Source organism: Dysidea avara, chromosome 5 (genome assembly GCF_963678975.1).
Source record: "Dysidea avara chromosome 5, odDysAvar1.4, whole genome shotgun sequence".
Taxonomy (NCBI): Eukaryota; Metazoa; Porifera; class Demospongiae; order Dictyoceratida; family Dysideidae; genus Dysidea; species Dysidea avara.
Genome location: NC_089276.1, coordinates 38,539,736 through 38,564,348, shown reverse-complemented (window position 1 = coordinate 38,564,348; position 24,613 = coordinate 38,539,736). Strand labels below are relative to the sequence as shown.

At 38.0% G+C, this 24,613-nt stretch overlaps 1 protein-coding gene across 1 annotated transcript in view; it reads right to left on the bottom strand.

The window, feature by feature from the left end:
- Positions 1-24,613, bottom strand: part of LOC136255504 (uncharacterized) — a 64,391-nt gene that overhangs the window by 28,923 nt on the left and 10,855 nt on the right. The window contains exons 12-26 of the mRNA XM_066048293.1: positions 23,075-23,365; positions 22,936-23,023; positions 22,831-22,886; positions 10,602-10,877; positions 10,270-10,551; positions 9,937-10,218; positions 4,885-5,031; positions 4,617-4,838; positions 4,423-4,563; positions 4,034-4,240; positions 3,709-3,981; positions 3,312-3,572; positions 3,141-3,251; positions 229-317; positions 17-177 (exon numbers count right to left, since the gene is read on the bottom strand). Coding sequence (XP_065904365.1) covers positions 17-177; positions 229-317; positions 3,141-3,251; positions 3,312-3,572; positions 3,709-3,981; positions 4,034-4,240; positions 4,423-4,563; positions 4,617-4,838; positions 4,885-5,031; positions 9,937-10,218; positions 10,270-10,551; positions 10,602-10,877; positions 22,831-22,886; positions 22,936-23,023; positions 23,075-23,365 — 2,887 coding nt within the window. The remainder of the gene's footprint in view (positions 1-16; positions 178-228; positions 318-3,140; positions 3,252-3,311; positions 3,573-3,708; positions 3,982-4,033; positions 4,241-4,422; positions 4,564-4,616; positions 4,839-4,884; positions 5,032-9,936; positions 10,219-10,269; positions 10,552-10,601; positions 10,878-22,830; positions 22,887-22,935; positions 23,024-23,074; positions 23,366-24,613) is intronic.

Below are 24,613 nucleotides of genomic sequence, written 5' to 3'. Positions count from 1 at the left end.
TTAACATTAAATTCACTTGCTAATGGTTCTGATGATATTAACTGCTATATCAATTTCTGTTGCAAAAATTTCTTCTTCTACTTGTTCTGTTTTTGTCAAATTTGAGAGGGTTGTGGCAATACCAGTAACTGCTTTGATTTTTTCAGTCTCATTTAGGTTGTTTGTAATGTTAGCTGCCTGGTGTGTAATTATAGTTTGGTAATATGTACTACACACCTATCCACACACCTCGTCAATTAACTCTTTAAATCTTACTCTGAAGCAGTCATTAAATTCCTCCCAATCATCAAAACCTCTGCATCTTCTTTGTATAGTACCTTTATTAATGTACAAGAAAAGTTGCCATATCACATACATGTAAAAGATATTTATGACCTGCCATGTGAAAATTGGCATGCTGGTACAAACTACACCCTGTGCCATATTTCAAAACCTTTGCATTTTAAGTGGTGCAATAGATGGTAGCATGTGAAGAGTGTAAAACAGAAGATGACATGTTAGGCAATTCACAAACCAAAATTAATTATTGATTTCTTCTGCACTGAATATATTGTAAAAGTTTCAATAGCTTTAAAGCAATTTAATACATCCGACTACATTCAAGCCAAGAAGCTTGAGGCAACTGCAACTGAAGCCAAGACCAAGCGGCACCAAATTCACCTGAATTGTCGTTATTAAAATTTTTACCATTAACCTACCATCACAGCCATTTCTTGGCCGCCACCTTAGATTTCACATCTTTTTTCACCATAGCCTTTTTGAGGCCGCACCTTTTTTTACAGCTTGGCTGTTTTTGATTAGATATACTTTATGAGTAAAACAACATAATATTATACCATTACTATCACTTTGTTTACAATTATCCCATTAGAAGATTCATTAGAAGATCACCACAAGTTCACCATTTAGTGGCATGATGCAATAAAAATGCAACAAGTAATTACATCATGAACATATTTTATAGGATGTGAAATTAGCACTTGTATGGCTTGGTGTGCTGTTCCTTTAAATTTCCTTCTATTTGTTTTAATGACTGGTGAACTAATACACACTACATCAAAGGCAAGAATGGTGCCAACTTGATATCTTCATTTGAATGCATGCCCCTATTATAAAGTACTGAAAACGTGAAATAGTCATTAAGTTTTGTTTTCAGCTAGCTATGTTCAACCTGTTACAAATGAAGAAATGCTTCTGTAATCAATCCAGTCACTAGGGAAATAAGTATTAGAGACAATTTTTATTTTGCAAATGTAGGGAAGCCATTACGCACTACTGTGAATCTACACCTTGTGCTGTTAGTGAAAAGATACAAAAGAGGAAAAGTTTAAGTCTATGGTGCATACATTGTACATACTGCAGTATGAAAAGGCATCTTTTGGGCTGAAGTGACATCTACCAGTAAAACATCGCCTTAGCCATTATTGAGTTATGTTTGTCTGAAAGCAGCAAGCAGGCAGGCAGGCAGGCAGGCAGGCAGGCAGGCAGGCAGGCAGGCAGGCAGGCAGGCAGGCAGGCAGGCAGGCAGGCAGGCAGGCAGGCAGGCAGGCAGGCAGGCAGGCAGGCAGGCAGGCAGGCAGGCAGGCAGAGGCATTTAGTCAGTTGAAAATCCCGTTAAATAAATTTTAACAAATTTGTAGCACTTTATCGGAAACACTTTTGGCCACTCTGAAAACACTTTTGAGCTTGACTCCACTGCCAAGGCATCATAAGGGATTTTGGTCAGGTGAGGAAATACAAATCTCATGATCCCTAATATGCAGTACTATACTGTGCTCTATAGGATATTACTAAGAAAAAATATTAAGAAACTTATTACCATCTAAATTGAGTCCAACACAGCATCACCATCAACCATGGCTTATAGACTGTGATTCACACTAGAATATAATATAGTTATACTCTGAGTTTCACTCAGGCATTATCTTAGTTATCACCCTCAGGTGAGAACTGTGATATTTCCCTAATACTGAGATATAGCTACAGTTTATAACTGGTGTAGCTATATAGTTTAAGTGATAAACGTGTATATCTCAACAAAAACCTGTATAGTTCGCACAATATCCAAATTTCTTTTCATTTTCTCAGCATTATCTGCATTGTCCAAGGAATGATTTACCAAAGTTTCAGTTGATTATGGTGAGTAGTTTTGGAATTACAGCACTAGACAGTAGGAAGAGGCAAGGAAATCAATTTGTACAGTGACTATACTAAAAATAAACTACAGATACTTATATTCCCAGCCATAACTTCCGTTTGGAGTAGTCTACATAGTTGGGATTTGGTTTACAATGTTCACCATGGATTGGCAGATCAACCAAAGTTTAGTTTTCACCCAGTATTTACTTGCACATATGCATATGAAGGTAGTTTTATTGAAGAAACGGCAACAATTTTGTATAAGTCTACCACATCATAAACAAATGCATGTGACATGCAAAGCATCGTGCTACAGAAATTAAAGAAAGATTTTTGAACTCCCTATGAGTAGGCGAATAAGATGGTGCATAGGTTTAATTGATTTGAGTCTTCTTTCTCTGAGTAATGGCTTGATTAAACCTTAAGTAAAATTTTCTTTGTAACACACTCAATTTCACCAATTTTTATTATTATTTTTTTTTTTTTTGGAAGTGGTTTTTCTTAAAAATGCATGCTTGTGTGAACCAGTTCACTGAGACAGTCACAAATATAGTAAACTAAGATATGTATTGACAGACTTAGCAAATCATGTGAAATGTAAGGTATCATAAAGGTACAATCAATTAGAATATCTATATTATCTAAGTACAAGGGGCCCAGAAGTGCCACAAGATACACCTTAATTGTGATGACTAAGGGCTCCTGGTAATATGAACATGTTGCTACATGTTGTCATGTTCATCTGAGCCTTCAGTTTTCCTTATCAACTTCTGTTACGCTTCCAACATGCCAGATTTAGCAGCAGTGTTAAGCTGATTAAACACCAGAACCATTGATTTTATGAAAATACATGGGCAAGAGAACCAATTAGGTTCAAGGCTTTGAAAATATGCTATGCATTTAGTACTGGTTTGGCAGGGGAATCTGTTGTGAACTACATATTTTAAACATAAAGCTGTGATTTATAGCCAGTAAAACCAAAATGTATTCCTGATGTTTACCATTTAGTCCAGGTCCAGTACATGGTGCTTCCACAGTAACACCAACAAGTGTTTCATTCCATGTAACATTAAATCCAGAGTAGTTCACTGTCACTGGACTACAGAATCGATCTTTAGGAATAAATAATACAGTATGTGTAGTAAAATAACAGAAACTAGTTGTTTGCTTACTCAATGTCAGTCTAGCTACACTTGATTTTCCAAAACTACCATATTCATTCCTAACAGTACACTGATAGTTTCCAGTTTTATCTTCTGAAGCTGTGATAACAAGAGTTTGTTTAGTTTCTCTTCTAACAGGAGCACCATTCAGTAACCAGTGATATGTGAATGAAGTAGCAGCTAAACCAGTAGCTGAACATGAGAATGTAACCTTTTCTCCAGGATCAGCATCTACTGACAGTGGTCTAATAGTAACCACAGGATTACGTGCTATATAAAGAAACCAATGATTAATATTAGTGCTGTTAATCTACAGTATCACTTGTGCAACACAACATTAAAATTTTCAACTGACAAATGCAATTACAAACCAACATTCTGCACCAATACTAGTAGATTATTATACCTTTGATGGTAAGCCTAGCATAGTCAGATTCATTAGTTCCATGTTCATTGCGAGCTATACATCTGTATTGACCTGCATCAGGTGGTATTAAGCTAACAAGTGTGAGTCTGCTGGTTTGTATTCCTGAAGCATCAGATGGAATATCATCATGTCCTTTTCTCTCCCAGTAATAAGATGATGCTCCCTCAGCCATACACATAAACTGAACATTTGTAGAATCATTATTTACTTCAACCAGTTTATTGAGTGGGTGAGTGATGATTTGTGGTCTTGCTACATAAAGCATAAGATATAAGTTATACCATCTTCAGCTAAAATTTCTTACTAGTATCAATTATTATTCCTGTTGCAGTATTAACATCACCAAGCTCTACTCTCACACCATTAGCAGATGATGTACCCAAAGTTATTCTAAACACTTCATCTTCTTCATTTACCATTGTATCATCCACCACTGGTATTGTCACAGTGACAGTGGTGTCTCCAGGATTAAAAGTAGCAATCAATGGAGTAGCATCAAAATCAACACCAGCTAGTATCAAGTGACATAATTATGTACACATGTACATATTCTGCTTGGAAATGATATGATCTACATGTATCACAAGTTACTTCGTGCATGCATGATTAAAGCTAAAACTAACCACCTACTTAGAATACTTCATGACAATATAGTAAACATAATATAATTATTATGCTACATGTATAGCTCACCAATTGCATTAACTTGTGATGTAGCCACAGAAACAGCAAAGTCATGACTTGCAGTTCCTCCAAGTAGACAAATAGTCACTAATATGGAACCAGATTCCTCTGTTCCACTAAATGTTGTTCTGTTGAACTGTACAATCAACTCTATTAGAGTAATCACACAATACACAACACACAACACAGTGATATGTCATTACCTTCATCATCAATGATGGTAATAGTAAAGGAATGGTCACCATTAAAAGTTACCGATTGATAACTAGACTGCAGATAAACAGTTAAAGAAAATGTTTCATTTTCTTCTTGTACTGCATCATTCATAATATTCACACTAAATGAGACAGACAATTCTCCATTAGGGATGGAAACAGAAGAGGTTAGTGGTGATGACATTCCAGTGAGACCATAGTCTGATCCAGCTATTCCAAAAACATACCATTAGTGCACCATCAAAATTAGATATACCTGTAGCAGTAATGTCTGTGATGGTGATCATGATGTCAACATCATGGGAGGTTGTAGCATTAAGTGTGAAGGTCATGTTTAATGAACCACCTGATTCCTTCACTACATGTGGTTCTTCTTCATTAAATATGACGTCAACTGCTACCACTACATGTACATAAAATAATATATAAACATTCTTTCACATAAAAATCCACTCAAGAAACTGTGTATATAGTACCATGCAAACAATTCAAGGGGTCTTTGGCTAATGATAGCAGTAATCAATGAGCTAATAACCATAAGTAAATGTTTGTAGGCAGTGGTTTCATAAAAAAATAATTTAATTCATTCTGTATACAATGAATGCATAAATCAGTGGCAAAATCTAGGACTTTCAAAAGAAGATTTCTGACAATATGTTACCAATCATAATCAAGTTGAGCAGGAAACTGCTGGCCTGCCAACTGGGGGCATCCCCTGCAGGAAATGCATAGAAGCTCTGAGATTGCATTAAAAATTCTGACTACTATTAACTCTGGGTTTGTAGAGCACAAGAGCAAAAAAGGTCATTGCCTGCTCAGAATGGCAGCCCTCCACAAACTATATTATATTACTGATAAAGCACATTTATGACTACATAGTTTGGTTACACTGCTGCTCTGAATACTGTGACTGCTTTATTAGAGTGATTTACTGCTCTATTAGACTATCTCAATCTCACCTTAATTCTTTGGTAGGGCACAGGCCTAACTAAGACCCACCCTTAGATACACGACTGATTATTAAGACGCATGATAGGTGTGTATACACATAAAGCTAACTATCCACAAGGCCATATTTGTTTTAAGGTGGCACTGAAGCAATCATGTGAAGCCTTACAATCCAAGTTCCTGTTTTCATTCATGCACTTCATTGAAAAAATTTTAGTCACCAATATCTTTTGTTCTAGTACCACGAATTCTACAGGAATTTGTATCTAAAAAACCTTAGACCATCTACATTATCACACAAAATTCTGTGGGATTGCGTAATTTCTTTACAAGGCTACATACCGCATAAATTATAGCCTTCTCCATCTTATTTTTCTACAATGGAGCAATGCAGCACCTAGCTGTTTGATTTACAAACGTTTCTTTCCTTGTATAACAATGTGACAGGGTCCTTAATGTGTATAAGAGTATAACAGTTTGAGAAAATACATATTTGCGGCTTTCACATAGGGTAAAACGCCCTGGAAACAAACGTCTCAAAAAATCTCTCTGTGGCCTTTTAGAGACATGCTTTTCCAATCCCTGTATTGAATTTTGATGGCCTATGGCACTAAATTGTGAAGATGTTAGCTGGATAGTAAGACTAGTTGGCTGGCAAGGGGTGCTCCATATAGCACTAATCATGAGATATCACCATGCTTCGTTCACCAGTGATTTAACCAAAGTTTTGACAAACTGAAGTCTTCTAGATGTGAATATTGTTATACTTATATCAACAGCAATCTGATGGAGTTCGTGCTTTCCTGCGCTACAGTCAGGTTAGAAAAGGTTTACAATTTTCTGGGTTCATTCAAGCATGACCACCAACATCATGTTCAGTTAAACTAGTAAGGCTTCACATAATTACTTCAACGCCACTTTAAATTTGGCCATTCTATTAGAATAGCAGTTTGACTGATATATTAAAGATAAAAGTGTTGTCAAAAAATAACTGCATTGAATATGAGTAAAGTGGTATTGCATGTATGCTGTAGCAGCATATATATTATATATGTGCAATACCATGGGTCTGAGTGCTTTGCCTAATTTAATAATATGCACTTGCCCTGAGGGAAGCACAAGTGACCGTGGTATAACTAATTTGTTCTACTTTGACAATAGGTTTTCAGTATCTTTTCTTATATAGAAAACTGAGTAAGCTGTGATTGTGGGATTTAATTTTGCTAAACAAGATGTGATTGCTAGCCAGGCTACATATGAAATGTAGCCAGGTTACAACTGGGCAGTGATTATATAGATGTTAAAGCTGAAATCAATTGTGGGGATCGATTAATACTCACCTGATTAGGATGTACGACTTGGGTTTTGCCATGAAAACCACTCTGATGGAGAGTGTTTTGTTATTCCCACTATCCTACGAGTTGAAAATGTTGGGCTAAGGTGAGAACTACTGCTATAGCTTATTTACAAATTAATTGTTTCTGCATGTTTTCAAATATGGTCACGCTCCCATCATAAAGCTGCTACTCTGCATGAAGTAACCACTCTACAAGCAAGCTTACCTATCTAGGCCTTTAGTGAACTCCATGTACTTTTTCCATAAATGATTCAATGGCACTGATTAAAACATTAAACTCATGTAACCGAAATCCTCTGTGATATCTCTAGGATGTGTCCATTCATCGTACTACTAACTGCTGACCCATAATCAAAAATCTTAGGTATGCATATATAATATATCCAGTAGCTGTACTGCCTAATAAGTGTTACATATTAGCTGTAACATAGGGCATTCAGGCTTTGCCTGATATGCATGCCCTCTGTCAATGGGCCTGTGGCCCTTGGGTAGTCGGGCATACATATCAGGCAAAGCCCTCATGTCCATGCTACAACTATTACATATGTATATCAATAGATAGTCTAAAAATGATTACTGTTATAGGCAATTGACATATGTGTTATACTAAAACAGCCAAGCTGTAAAAAAGAATGCCTTTCAAAATGACTCCAGGGTGAAAAGGTTGTGTGAAATCAAAAGTGGCTGCCAAGAAATTGCTCAATAATGCTTATGCCAATGACGACGGTGTGATCATTATCGTTGCAGCCATTTTGTTAGTAACCACATTTTTTATTTCACAACATTATTTACTTTGACCTTTTTGGAGGCCCATGCCTTTTTTCACAGTTCAGCTAACTATTACATCTAAGCCCAAGATTATGGGTCAGCCCATAGGTATTACAAAAGCTCTGCATTGTGTGCTTTATAAAAGGATTAGCATAACAGTAAAAGAAAGACATTACCAGCACAAAGATTCAGTATAAGGTTGCTCCACTATCACAATGGCAATTTTTTACTCTAGCTAAACTATAATCAGAGTGGAACCCCTCTTTTAAAAAGTCTGGATCCGCCCTTGTAGTGTTGTCATATTACAGCGGAACCTCTCTTTTCTGGGCGGTCTGGTACATACTACTGTCTATATCTTGGAAATGTCTGTAAGTAAAAATAACATGCTATTACACTAAAATGACTAACTTAAATACAAGTAATATTGTTGTTGCTATCAGTTAGCGTTATGCAGTTTAGTGAGCAGAGGTGGAAGTCTTTACAGAGCATTCATGGTCACACCCCTTGGCTGTAAAAATGCATTATCACCTAGCAACTAAGTGGTAGTTATTATTAGTAGAATAAACAAGCCACCAAACAGGTAAACAGCAACTTTTAGGCTCCCTCCTTACACTTTCATCTAAACTAAACTTCATTATGGTCAATAAACTACAAGCCACATGACCACTTTGGGTGGGTAGTTGGAAAAGACGGATATGGTTGGATACAGACGCAGACACGGATATTTTTAAAATACACTTTTACATTTACAAAACAGTTATTTTTCATACCTAACATTGTTTTTACAGCAGCATTCACTTCCAGACCCAGGAGTCGATCTTGTCATAGCACTTATCCATTTATAAGCACATGTGCGATGGATAGACTAGTACTCTAAAGACCATAATTATAGTGTTGTACACGTGCTCTAGAAATTTAATTCAGTGTCATAGAGATTATGCTGGCTTGTCCCAATCTCGTAGGCCAGCCAGGTCTTTGAAACCCTCAACACTTGGTATAAGCACCTGCGCCTTATACTAAAAAGCGTAAGATTGTGGATTTGGCCTGCTAAGCCAAGTTGCATGGGGCATACAAGCTAATCTCTACAATTATATAACTCTGCATTAGACTTTAGAGCATGTGTAAAACACTGTATGGTGTTTGGCATTCTGTGGAGTGCAGAGGCCCCAACTCTCATACCCTAGGCATGACTCTCACGATTTGGCCTTCAATCTCACGCTTTCACGCCCTGCATTTGTATTCTCACGCCTACAAGTAATTCTCACTCCCCATATTTTCTAATGCTGACTGCTTCACTCAAGGCTTCCTGAGGCTAAGAAGGTTGCGGTGCGCCAGGTAATCTATACAATTAATGCTTCAGCATTCACATGATCTCTCGTTCAAACTTTCGTTTGGCAGCTGGAGTCCTCAATGGCGGTTTGGGTTGACTGATTCCTTTGGACAACGACTGAGTGTGCAAGCAGTGTAGCGCTACTGGAACTTTGAAAGTTCACTGGAAATCCAGGAGGGATATAAATTGTGAAGTTCAGTGATACTGTTTATTTTTATTCCCGGAGTTTTGTTGCTGCAAGATAGTTACAACCTGTGTGGACATGATTAGAAGCTAGGTAGCTGTTGAGCTGGCAAGACATTTCGTAGACACAGAAGATTATTATTGAAGTGTGTGCTCCAGTGGATCATGTGATTGTCATGGAAATTGTAATGTAATGTACAGTAGCTAGAACACACATCTTGCAGCTATTAATATTTTACACTAGAAGCTAGTAATACACAACTTCTCAATGGTGTAACTGTATGTGTACAAGGAGGCCATGCTATTATAATGTCATGACATCCTAAAGTGCTGGTTATAATATAACTTTGTTGAATTGCATGTGTGTGGCTGAAGGACTGCATCTCCATTGTTACCTTTGTCAAAAGTCTCACTCCCAAGAGAGATCCCAGGTTGGAGCCTCAGGGAGTGCTGGTCTAGTCTTTTGCACATGCGCTTATAAATGGATAAGCACTATGACAAGAATGATGCCCGGGGCTGGAAGCAAAGACTGCTGTAAAAACAACATTACGTTAGGTACTGTATAAATGTAAAAGTGCTTTTTGAAAATGTCCGCACCTGTGACCACGTCCGATCATATCTGCCTTTTCCAACTACCCACTTTGGGTTGTCCAGACAATGGAGGTGCCTGGCTAATAGAGGCCTGGATAAAGGAGGTTTCACTGTACAATGTAATTACTCACTTTCTTGAATCAACACTGCAGATCTGCTGGTTGTACCATGTTCATTACTAGCAATACATGTGTATGATTGGTTGAAATCTGACAACATCAAGTTCTTCAGTGTTAATGTAGATGTGGTTGATTCTCCACTGACTGTATTACTAGTGGCAGGTATGCTATCATTACTATCATTACTCCATGTTATGATTGATACCGGAATACCAATAGCCATACAAGTAAATGTGACATCATCTCCTAATAGTACTGTACTGTCCATAGGAGGTGTTATGATGATTGGAATTGCTAAATTAAATGTGATAACATACAGTTCTACAGATCTAAAATAAGACATACTTGCATTAACAAGCATTGCTACTGCAGTCACTGATCCAAATTGATTTTGAGCAGTACAAGTGTAGTTAGTGAAATTATCCATTTGTACATCAGATATGATTATTTCAGAATATATTGTAGTCATATTGAGTATTGTTTGTGTGTTAGCAGTAATGTCACCACCAGTATCACTACTCCATGTTATAGTGGGTAGGGGTATACCAGTAGCAGTACAAGTGAACAACACACTACCACCTATAAGGCTTGTCACTTCTGTTGGACTTTGGATGATATCAGCTGTAACTATTGGGGGAATATTATATCAAACAATGATTGCAAATACAATAACTCACTTCCCAGCAATGCTGTTACATTATCACTACCAAACATATTAGTAGCAGTACAAGTGTAGTTGTCAAAATCATCATCTTGTAAATTTGATAATGTCAATGTTGACTGAATTGTAGTATCATTAATAACCATATCACTAATTGTCCCAACAATGTTACCAACTTGATCCATCCATGTTATAGTGGGTAAGGGTATACCAGTAGCAGTACAAGTGAACGTGACACTACCACCTATAGATCCTGACATAGCAATGGGACTATCTGTGATGGTGGTAGTAGCTGAAAGAACAAATTTATTTGTAATAAGTAAAAATTTAATTTAATCCAAGTAGCTACTTGGAACAAAATAGTACAAGAGAGGATGGAATTGTAAAAACACATTGAACAAGAAGAAAGAAAACACGTTTTACATGCATGTATGCATATCTCCATGGCTTCTTCTCAAAGCACACAAATTTTGCATTATAGCTGCTGGTCACCTTTGGCACCTTACATAATGAGGTGAATTCTTGTACCAAGTGTGGCATGAATTTGTTGAATATTCATGGGTTGTGGAGGATTATTTGTGTAACAAAGACCAATATTTTACAAATCTTGAGCAAAATTGTGTGTGCGAGCAAGTGCAATGTTGTGCATTGGCAGTGCCGTGTATATGGTTGCTGCCTAGCAGTGACACATCACGAGTATTGAAGTCACAATGCGTTACTGTATCATCCATCTAAATACAATCTCTGAATGTGTCATTTTGTGTAGAGAGCAATCTTCCACAAGAAGTGACCTGCAGGTTTCAGTGTATATTGTTAACCATTAATATTGTTTACCATTGTGAACTGTATGTACAATGAAACCTCACTTAGCAGCCACCTCTTTAATAAGACCACCTCATTATATTGGCCACCTCTAGTAGATCCCAAATATAGCTAAGCAGTACTTTATGACCTCATTCATAAGACCACCTTGTTATTCAAGCCAAATTTTTTAGTTCCACAGCTGGCCATGTTAATGAGGTTTCATTGTACTTATGTGAATTTTTATTTTTCGCAACTTTTTTTTCTTCAGGTTTACTGATGAAGCATTGTTGACTGGTCCGTACATAATGTGGTGACTTGAAATGCTAAAACAGTACGTAGCACGTCTTGTATGTACATGTAATGTACATGTAATGTGTTGTAATGTGTCCACACATCCACACATCTTAGAAATAAATATAATTGAATTCTCTATACTCAGTTCCATTGTGCCACTGGGTCATAAATGGGTTGAGTATGGATCATCCAGGACATTTGGGTCACATTTTGTCCTAGCCAAGTGGATCTCATCCACTGACAGAATGTACAGATCAGATCACGTGTATAAATTACGGTGGAACTTGTTTATTTCCACCTTCACTCAATAAGCAGATAACAGTGTATAAATTCTCAATTGGAACTGGCTTTTCAAGAGAGGTTGTCTTTCTATACTGGTGGCCATTAAGACAGGTTGTACTGATAGAGTGTACATACTAGAGATGCAACAATATCCTCCACTTAGTGTCGTTTGATAGTGATGCAATGGAGACTATGCATTGTTGCATCTAAATACTATGCTATTATATTGCAACTCTAGCACGTATTTATAACAGGAATGTTTGTTAACTGTTTAGACACACTGGAGCCACACCCACTCATCTGGATTCTACAATTGGAGTCATACCAACTTGTCATCGTACTTACTTGTTACTCCCATTGTGCTCGGATGAATATACATGCCATCATGTGAGACTTGCTACCATGGCGGGCCACTGGAAAACATTTTCATAGCAGTTATATTACAGTCTTTATTGTACAATTCTTACATTATTGTTGTGAAAAGTGTTTGGTATTCATGTGTCCTCTGTATGTTGTAATTACATGTGTAATTTCTGTGTGGGGGTGCTATAAAATGCAATAATGCTTGGTAGCTACATGTGCTAATTACTCGAGGCTTGTGTCAACAATTGGTAACCGCAGTTGTATTCTGTGTCGTTCTTAAAGCCGTACCCTTAGAGGACAAATTACGTCATGGTGGGGGCAACTAAATTCAAATTTAAAAACGAACGATGGTATGCAGCACCATAGATTATATCTGTGGACTATAATCTATGGCAGCACACTTCTTTGTGGCTATACGCACTGATTAACTACATAGAGCACCAAAATTTATGTAATATTAACTAGTCCAAAGAATGCATTAACCAAAGCACGGTTGTGAAAATCCATCTTATTAAAGCATAGCTAGTAGCTGCTGGTCTAGGAAAACTACTTAAATTGTACACGTGCAAAAGTTAACTTACAGTGCCATTAAGGTAATTCATTTGACAAATTTGTACATATTGAAAGTCAAATATAATTAGGAAAACTATGTAAGTGCATTTCACTCCATATTGCAGTACTGCAAAAGTACTACGTACTAAATACTGCAAAAGTACTACATATACTAAGGCTACTTGATGGGCTATTTTGTTTTCAGCCCACACATAATAATTATTAGGTTTAGTGGGCACCCCTTCTAATATTGATAAGTATACCATAAAGAACTTGTGTACCAAAAATGGTGCTTTTATCCACCCTTTAACAATAATTTTGCTAAGCTACCCCAAATAGTGGTATCATCCCCACTGTAGGAACTACATATGGTTCAATACACAGCACACTTGTACTGAGCTTCATTAAGAACATGAATATGCTGTTGTCAATGTGCTGCTATATGGTACTGCAAGCTAACAAGAACCACTACTTGGATAACATTAACCCCAGTTCCGATTCCCTAGTGCCTGGTGAGGTATGTACCATATAAGGTCATGTGAATGAGACAGTAGAACAGAGAAATTTTAGATAACACTGGCAGCAAACAAGAGAGAATCGTTTGACATTTTAACAGCCCTATATGAGCTTTTTAAGACATGCTAAGATGCACGTGTGTTAAGGGACTTGAGAAACCAGATTTGGAGATGTAGAGATGGTAAATAGAAAATCTCACATTAGCTTTCACAACCATGTGCTGGTACAGCCAGAAGCAACTAGGAAACATTGCTTAGATATCACTTATGCTGAATCAGGCACCATTGCAGAAAACCATGTGCTGTACCAATGGAGACCCAAAACTCTCTCTGGGTATGTAGTAGGGATGGGCAATTATTCAATTATTGTGATAATCGTGATTATTTTATTGGCAATAATCGACATTGTGTACTTTTCATTAACTAGTGATAATTGAAATCGGCAATTATTGTGCAATAATCGTGGGAATCAGAGAAATTTTTGTAAAATTTAAATGTAATTTAACCATTCAATTAACAATTCATGATGTGTTTAGTGTTGTTCATCAATACCCAGTGACCGCAGTTGTGCTCTGCGTCATTCTTTAAATTCCGAGTGAGAGAGCAAATTACGTGGGGGTGACTAAATTCAAATTTCAAACTAGCCATCTCAAAAACATGTTTCAATCTGAACGAAACTTTTAGAACAGTTTAAAGACACATTGCCCTACATGCCAAGAGAGTATTGCGGAAAACAACAATCTGGGTTTTGTATTTGGCCTCTAGGTCGACTGAGGACAACTGAAACTTCGTTTGGTGCTGAAATTACGACTGTAGGGTAATCATGTATGGCAAAATCGATGATGTGAATCTTGAGACGATTGAGTGAATACTGAAGCGATAGCAGGGCAATCAATGTTTGGAATGCACAAAGGAACACAAGGCATACACCTGCGGTTGCGTCTAATCGCATGCGATAAAAAAAAAGAAAGAAAGAAAAAAAAAAAAAAAAAAAAAGAAAAGAAACTTCCCCTTTGATGTCAGCAATCTCGATCACGAAACAATCGGCATTGATTTGCTTCACTGCTTGTGTGGTAGTTACTAGTGACATGATGAGTTCAACTCTAGAGTTTCAGAGGGATAGCGTAAGTGGCAGGTGAGTTACAGGAAGGCCGAATTTGACAGCGTTTGTTCCTGTAAAATCTTCACGTAGTGGTCGCGTCATTTATTGTCTGTGGCACGCGTTTCTGCTTTATTGGCCGCGTGACTCACTACCGTGAGTCTTGATCAGATGTTATGATAACCCCATTGGAAGAGATTATCTAGATCTTTTTGTAGGAGATTTATTTCGGTTGCATTAGAACCACTTCTGTGTCTCAAACATTTGAAATCGTCGGCATAAATAAAAGCATTAGAAAACAGTAGACAGTTTGGCAGATCGTTTATATAATTATATAGAATAAAAAATAGTGGACCTAAGATACTTCCTTGAGGTACTCTAGATAGAACCGTTAGTAACTCAGAGAAACTGTTGTTGACACAAACATATTGAAACAGATTAGAAAGATAAGCTTCAAACCATTTAAGTAGTGTTCCAGTAATGCCAAAAGATCTTATTTTGTGTAGTAACTTGTTATGGGTAACAGAATCAAACGCTTTCTTGAAGTATATTGCTAGTATGCACTATAACACTTGGTGTTTGAAGTTGTTATATAGAGAGAGAACTGTGACATTAAAGGAAACTCAATCTTATCCAGTGGCGGAGGAAGATGCTCCAGTGAGGGGGGGCTGACAAGGAACAGAACCTCTCAGAACAGCAGACTTTTGCCATGCTCAGGCACTCAGCTATACAACACACATACGCATGCCCATCTTCATATGGACATCAATATAGCAATTTTAAAATGTGTAATGCATCACTACGTAGAACTATATTATACTGACTACCTACACTACCGTATGCAAACATTTCTCGATGAGAACGCTAGCTAACTATTGGTCTTCTAATCTTATTCCATGCATACAATACATTTACATACGTCTTAATACCCGGCTACTACTAGTAGAAACTTGGGGATTAAAGCACGAGGCGCTTATAGTGTTTTATCACGTGATGAATGCACTGGCTAGAGTTGTTGGCCTACAAAAAAACAAAAGCAAACAATTGCTGACTGAACAAATACTCCATACCGTTTCATCACTGTTGTATCTACGTGGATAAACGGATCCTCATGTATCTGACACTTCCATAGACTGCCTCTCCTCTGATTCTCTGATCCGAGTTACGCTAAAAATACGTAGCTTAAACTCAAATACGAACTGTCCACTCCGCTATTGGAAGAATTAATGTCAATCCTTTGTCCAACACTCATCGTAACAATACTGCGCGGTTTTAATCATCACATGATCTCACTTCTATTTAATGCTTCCTACCACAAATCGACAAACTCGTAGGGAAACCCCTTGGAATTCCCAACTCTGTTTACAAAGAAAAGATTAACGAAAATTACACGGTTGCCAAGTTTGTCACTGTTGTGTGAGTTGTGCTATTTCTACAATCATGGATGTTGTGTTATTAGCTACTTTATATTTTATTACTGTGCTGCAAGACCTCACTAAAAAAACACTGTAGATTCCACTGTCACTCAGTGGATTCAGCCCACGTCTTTAATTGCTCTGGGAGCTGATGATGGGGCAAATAAACTGATCTGATACTTGGGTCTGCTACACCACTGTGCACTCCCAGCAAATGCTGTAACCTTTTTTGCTTTCAGACTGATTGTATGGTAAATTACACCAGAAATACATATATTAAACCATTGTAGCTACAAAGCAAAAGATTTTTCACTTGATATTACAAATCACACCAGATGAATGGACAAAAAAAAACAGATGATAATACAATATTGACATAAGTGATAAATTTTCCTCAGTGCTCTGAATAGTTCAGTTTGAAAATGATCCAAAATAATTTCTTCGTCTTTTATTACGGCCAGCAAAGTTTGTTGCTATTTCTTGAAGATTCAGACTATCGGTTCGCTGTTTATGTGCATGTAAAAGCATCACATTGTTTAAACGCTCCTGGGTCATGGTAGTTCTTAAATAGTTTTTAACTCTTCGAAGTGTAGAAAAAGTTCTTTCAGCGGTAGCAGATGTCATTGGCACAGTCAAGTAAATCCGCAGCAGCTGATGGACATTTGATAGCATTACTTTAGCAAAGGTGCACGAATTGAAAACATCACACACAGTGGAAATTGAAGTAACCTTCTTTATTGTAAAATTATGCTGCTGATTGGCTGTCTTTATTACATCTGGCAACAGTAGCAATTGTGTAGCAAGTAAATCCACATCCACATCACCTTCACATGCTTTCTGAAAGGTTTCTGACAATTCAACATGCACTCCATTACAAGAATGAATTATTGCCTTTTCAGCCTCTTGGAGAAAAGAGAACGATGCTTGAGAAAACCTTCTGATAAGTTCAGCAATCATTGTGTCTAAAACCTCAAAGTACTGTTGCCTGAAGTATTCATCTGGTGTAGTATGGTGGTGATTTTCAGCACCTTGGTTATGCCTCCTAGGAATTCTCTTTTGTCGAGGCAAAGCTGGTTTGTCAGTCAGATCCTTAGCAGCTTCAACAACAGACTTGTAAAAGTTGTCATAAGATGAATGAGATCTTAACCTATGAAAATACTGAGCTGCAGCATTGACAGCTGAAATAGCTTGTTGTGCATTGATATCATGGCTTTGTAAAGTAACTGAAAGTTGCTCTGTAGCACTAAACACTACCTCTGAAAATTTCAAACCAAAAAAAAACCCCAAACTTAGTCATTAATGCTCGTAATCCTAGTGCTTTTGCTGCTGGCTCACCGCGTGTATCTGCACCTATTTCATCTAGAGTTTCACAAAGGGTGCCGTAATTTTGCAAAACTGAATTTATGGCTCCAGTACGAACAGTCCACCTAGTAGGACACAACGGTTTTATATTTGGTGCCTGAGAAGATGGGTGGTGTTGTATATTCTTAAAAAGAGCTAAACGTTTTGGCGATGCACGTACCATTGTAGAAAGCTCAGTTACTAAAAGCAAAGATTCCTTAATTATTGGGCATGAAGATGTACAATCTTGTAAGCAAAGATTCAAGGAATGTGCTAAACAGTGTACATAGTGTGCCTTTGGTGCTTCCTTAAGTATACGTGCTGCTACTCCATTTAAGTGACCGGCCATGTTGGATGCACCATCGTATGCTTGGCCACGGCAATTATCCAGGGAAAGAACCATTCTCCTACAGGACTCTCTCAAAGCTGAAACCAAAGTTACTGCATCAGTTTGCTCCACCTCAATTAACTCAATAATGTCCTCATATACTGTGTATTCTGAATCAACCCAGCGCAATGACAATGCAAATTGTTCAATACCACCTTCATCCCGTGTTTCATCACCAATTATGCCAAACCACTCTGCTTCACGTACTTCAGACAGAATATCACTGCGAACTTTGTGGGCCATCATTCCAATCAACTCATCAGTTATTTCATGTGAGAGATATTGGCCATCTCTTAACCAATTAGACAATCCTGGAACATCATCACTTCGACACTTCATAAGCTGATGAAGATTTCCTTCCTCTTCTTTGTGTCCCCTGACTGCAAGGCCTTGTCGCATAAGATACTTTAACGATGAAAGCTCAGTCATCAGAAAATCTCTGTAGCACTTTTGTTGCCTGAGAACTTGGTTGGACAACTGTGCAGTGACAGGAGGCTGTTTATGTGCTCTGTGTGCGAACAAGGCATCACGGTGAATTTGGCTTTTTTCGTGTGTTCTGAACTTATCTTTTGCTTTTTTCCAGTTGTCAAAGCCTATAGCTATTAGCGTACTATCAGTTCTAGAACCTGAGGGTAATAAACCATCACAAGCAGCTTTGCGGCAATAAAAACAAAAAACCTTTCCTTGGGATGTACAAAAGGAGAGCCATTTATGATCTCTGTACCACCTAGTATTAAATGACCTGTTCTGTTTGCCTTGTCTCTTCTTTGTATGCAGCATAGCTCTAGGCTGAAAAGGGAATTCGCGATCTTTGCAACACTGAGATGCACACTGAGGATTAGCAGAGTTATCATGAGACTTGGAGCTACTAGCTTCAGCAGGGTGACAACCACTATCTGATTCACTATCAAGGCTTCTAGTGCTAGAATTACAATATATGCATGACTGTAATGTGAATGGACTTAAACAATAATGTGTGAGAGTGTGTTGTCTAGTGTGTATAAGTGCTAATGGCTGATGTTCCCCATGCTGTTCTAATAATTGCAGTTTAACATGGTAACTAAAAACAGTGCATTTTATTATACCTATTCTACGTATAAAGTTTAGAGCTGAAAGTGTGGCTGTCGCAGTGTAATGGTTATACATCTAGCTGGCTATACCAGTAATAGCTAGGCTTACCTCAACAAATCTTCATCACAGAAGCTTTCTAGTTCACTTAACTCTTCACAACTACTTCCATCACAATCATCACTTTCTTGGCCACAGCTGTAACTACACACAAGCCCATCATCAAGCCCAGTTGTATCATCAAATTTTGGATTGCTTTCACACTCGAGTTCGCTATCAGTTGCATCAATGTTTATCACTTCTATTTCCTTCACTACTTTAGCTGCAGTCGCTTGTTGTAAACGCTTGGACCTGCTGAACAACTCTAGGATACTCATTTCCTCACTTTTAACATTTTGCCGCGGGTCATTTTTGCCGCGTACAGTCACGTGCGCGGTAGACCAATGATGTTGCCGCCCGGACGTGGCTGCGCATGGTAAGGCGGAGCGTAAAGAAGGTAAAACAATCACGGCGAGGTTATGACTCGTTGATCATCACATCATGTTAGAGTTGGTGACCGCTCTTTTAAGTATATCCACATATAGCTAGATCGCGCAGAAGTGTTTATAAACTCATTTCTGAGGGGGGCTAAGCCCCCCCTCACTAAAGCGAGGGGGGGCTTCAGCCCCCTAGCCCCCCCCTTTCCGCCGCCTATGATCTTATCCTATACATGCATGACTGTATTGCTCTAGTCAGTGGTTAGATTTTTTAATGTGAGTCTCAGACTTTGTATTGAAAAGTTTGGTAGCTATTTGTACCATCCAAAAATGAATCAATATTGCATGCATGTGCAATGGACACAGCTATTATGTACAGTGACACAAAGTTTACAAACACTGAAAACTGAAAAAAGGTACAGCCATGCAAAATAAGATGGAAAGGTGACATGAAACACAGTGAAAGAAGACAAAACCAGTTGTACCAAGCTGAAACTTATTGGAAGTACATACCAAAACACTATAAAATGTGATGGTGTTTCAAGTAGGGTGATAGAATGTCACCTGTGCATGTCTGCCCATATAATTTTAGTATCAAGACACACGGTAGTGTGTCATGCAGCCCAAGAAGTCGGCGTGCCACACCGTGAGTATATTAACAGGAAGAAAGAAAATGCAATTTTCACACCTATGTAGCTCTGTGATCCCTAATCCGATTGGAACCAAATTTGCTAGAGACGTGTCGGCCGGTTAAGGGAGCCTACATACTAAATTTGAAGAAAATCGCTCCAGCCATTTCCGAGATACGAGCGAACAAAATTTCGTTTTATTTTCTTCGTTTTTTCTTCTACTTCTTCGAATTCATTTCGCACATTTCGTAAAATTCGCCATAAAACATGAATGCGTAACATGAATGCGTGCTCGGAATGATTGAAATGTGGCACACTTAAAGGGCCCATTAAGGCGGATCTCCGTACCAACATTGGTAGGAGTTCGATGAACATTCACGGAGTTGTGACCGATTATTTGCGTAAAATAATGCCGAAGGTCTGTCACACCTACAGGGTAAACCCCTTGGAGGAATCAGTTGAAAATTGATATATAGATGGAGCAACTATCGTAGGAGTGCCTTTTCGTGGTTTGAAAGGAATCGGGATAAAGACCATGGAGATATGACACAAAACCCAACCTGTGTCAAAAATACGCGATTGATTTTATGAATACAAAACTATTAGTTTTCTTGTCTACCAGGTAAACCGCTTAGAGCAACGAGCTGAAAATCGGTGTGTAGCTGGAATAATCATCATAGAAAGTCCTTGCAGTAGTACAGAAGAATCGGATTACAAACTACTGAGGTATGATTCGAAAGGCAACTACGTGTAGCAAATGCGAGATCGAGATACTCTAATAGAACAGTCACCCTAATAAAGCATTCAGCTGCGTTTATAATTTACTCAATTATATTACATTGCAAATTATTCTGTAGGGAATTCAGCTACAAACAAGTCACCCTGTAGTCAGATCAGCTAGAAGAAGGTACCTTATAGAGAGTTCAGCTACAAAGAAGCCATCATGTAGAGAGTTCAGATCACCCTGTAGAGAATTCAGCTACAAACAAATTGCCCTGTAGAGAGATTGGCTAGAAGAAGTTACCTTGTAGAGTTCAGTTATAAAGAAACCATCGTGTAGAAAGTTCGGCTGCAAACAAATCACTCAGTAGAAAGTTCCACTATGAACAGATCACCCTGTAGAGAGTTCAGTTAGAAACAAGTCAACCGGTAGAGAGATCAGCTAGAAGAAGTCACCTTGTAGAGAGTTCAGCTACAAAGAAACCACCATGTAAGAGAGTTCAGCTGCAAACAAATCACCTGTAGAGAGTTCAGCTAGAAACAAGTCACCCTGTAGAGAGATCAGCTAGAAACAAGTCACCCTGTAGAGAGTTCAGCTAGAAGAAGTTACATTGTAGAAAGTTCAGCTACAAAGAAACTATCATGTGGAGAGTTCAGCTGCAAACAAATCGCCCTGTAGAGAATTAAGCTACAAACAAATCGCACTGTAGAAAGATCAACTAGAAGAAGTTACCTTGTAGAGAGTTCAGCTACAAACAAATCACCCTGTAGAGAGTTCAGCTACAAACAAGTCATCCGGTAGAGAGATCAGCTAGAAGGATCACCTTGTAGACAGTTCAGCTACAAAGAAATCACCCTGCTTCATCTTTTCTTCTTCCTGTGGTAAAGAAAAAAATGATAGGTTAAAAAGCCCTAAAGCCAGCCATAGGGTAGACAAATAAATACAAAAAGAAGTGAAATCTAATCCAAAACAGCCAAGCTGTAAAAAAGGAGTGCGGCCCTCAGAAAGGCTATGGTGAAAAAAGATGTGAAATCCAAAGTGGCAGCCAAGAAATGGCTGTGATGGTAGGTTAATGGTAAAAATTTTAATAACGACAATTCAGGCGAATTTTGTACGACATAACGATGTTGCTTCAGAATAGAAGGAAAAGAAGGTGCATCAAAAAGTATGCATATAAAAGGCAAAAAGGATGTAGCTAAAAAGGTTGCCAAAGTGAAGAAAAAAAGTTCCTCCATCTGGGACTTAAACTCACTACATGACAGTTATGAAGCATACACCCTATCCATTTAACCAAACTACCTACATTTGTGGTTCATGATTAAACCTGGTTATAAAGGCATTCGTAAGTTGAATGGCTTAGGTGTTTACTTGCGGTCCACCATGCGGTTTGTACAAAAATTCCAGTGAGTTCTGCTCTACAACTGTGCATTCAACACGCTGTAGATGGCAAACTGTGGCAGTTAGAAATGTCTTTTAATAAACTTGCTGAAATTAGATGATGAGCGCTTCGTGAGACACAAAAACTGCTTTGATACTTCTAGTGGTTGGCGAGATAGATGAGTGACCCGAATGGAATGTAAGTAATCAGATTTTCAGAGAGAGAATCCAGCTACAAACAATTCACCCTGTAGAGTTCAGCGATAAACAAATATTCCTATAGAGAGTTCATCCACAATCAAGTCACCCATTAGAGAAGTTCAGCTACAAAGAAGTCAACCTGTAGAAGAGAGCTTATGTGGATATTTATACAGTTGTAATAAAAATTTGTATAATTTTGAGCTAAAAAAGATGAAATGTGAAAATTATATTGTCCACAAATAAAAGATCTGCTCTGGACCTCTTCCTCCTTTCTGCAGTAAAGAGAAATGACAGGTAAAAGAAGCCCCAAAGCTGGTTCATGACTGGCTTTGGAGTATACAATTTCAAAAAGAAGTGATATTAATACCAAAACAGCCAAGCTGCAAAAAAGGTGCAGCCCCCAATTATGCCATGGTGAAAAATATGTGAATCCAAGGTGGTGGCTAAGAAATGGCTGTGATGGTAGGTTAATAGCAAAAATTTAATTATAACAATCTGGGTGAATTTGTTTCTGAATCCTAGTAAAACTTTGAGAAGGCTACACCAATTCACCTGCATTGTCATTATCACATTCTTTGCCATTACTATACCCACAGCCATTCCTTGGCCGCCATGCACCGTGGATTTACATTTTTTTTACCATGGCCTTTTTTTGGGAGGAGGGGGGGTACCCTTTTTTACAGCTTGGATTTATAATATTTAAAGAGTATCAATACAAACCTTCCTCAATCACTGGAGTAGAAATGGTTACATTTCTGGTATAGTAAATAGATGAACTGAGGGAAATAAAGATAAATGCACACAAGAATTTCTACTAATACACACCTTGTATCACTAACTCTATGAGATGATGGGTCAATCGCTTGACCAGAAGTTAGCAAGGTTGTTATTGATGGCATTATTATAGCTTCATCTGCAAATACATATAATTAAAGTTAATAATTAAGTCCTTGCTAGTGTTTACCAGAACATTTCACTCCAGCAAAAGTAGAACACTCCATTGTTATGTTAATGCCGTTATGACCACAATGAGCTAAGATCATGTCATTGTCTAAACATACCACATTGTCTATCAATACAGGTCTTCCAACATCCCCAAAATAAGCTGATCTTCCTGATGATCCCACTCCCAGTTCTCTACACACCACACCAGCATCAGTATCATCCCATCCATTATCACACACACCGAACCATTCACCATTATAGTACACCTCCACTCTACCCTCATTAGATGAGCTGCCTCCTACCAATCTCACTACAGTGATTGATAATTATTATTATTTTAATCTCTCAACAATTGGCAAAGTCATTCTTCTTATTGGAGTGACAAAAAGACATGTAAAACACATACAGTTACAAATACAATTAAGTAGCAGGACAACATAAAGCAACTATATTACAACAAAACAGAGATTAAGGTGGCAGTCAAGCTGCTAACAGGCGTTGTGACTGTTAGAAGCCTTGCAATGCTTAAAACCGCATTATGCAATATCAAGACACACGGTAGTGTGTCGTGTGGCCAAGAAAGCCGGCGACCACACCGTGAGTATATTTACAGGAATATTTACAGGAAGAAAGAAAACAGCTTTTTTACGCATGCATAGCTCCATGGCCTCTTCTCCAAAGCACACTATTTTTGCATTATAGCTGTCCCCCAGGTAGGGTACGCCACACAGCAAATTAGATTAAATTCGCAACAGCCATTTGCGAGATATGGGCGTCCAAAATTTCGTTTTAATTTCTTCGTTTTTTTCTTCTTATGCCGTACGGGGGGCTACGGGGGCTTCGATTTCTTTTCGCACACTTTGCAAAAATTGCTATAAAATGCAAACGTGTAACTCGATTGCCTCGATCTTTGGCACAAATTAAGAACTTGTAACGGTGGATTCACGTACCAAGTTTGTTGTAAGTCTGAGTAGTATTCAAGGAGTTATGGACGTTTATTCACGTAAAAACAGATCAAACTTCTGTCACGGCTACAGGGTAAACCAAGCATAGAAATAACTTGAAAATTGGTATGTAGATAGGCTGATCATCGTAGCAGTGCCTTTTGATAGTTTGAATAGCAATAGAGTTACAGCGACAAAGTTATAAAGCAAAAACTAAGCAAGTGTAAAATCGCGGGATCGAGATACTCTAATAGAGCAGTCACCACGGGGTAAAAAAGGTGTGCAAAAAATGTCGAAAAAAAAAACTTACCAGAGTTCGAACCAGGGACCTCCATACCTAACACCTGCATCCTTAACCACTTAACCACTGAACCACTGCTACTTTGACTGATCACCTCACTTAATTTCTGCTTTATAAACGAAATTTCTAGTTGAAATCTGCTTATAGTCAAACGTTTGTAATTTCATAGATCTACCAATAGAAGTTCTAGACTGTTCTAGAACATTCTATGTATGTTCTATTAGAAGTCCTCAAAAACATGTGCACTCTATTAGAGTATTACAATAATATTATCAAATATTGAATTAAATCATGCAATGAAATACATTTATAA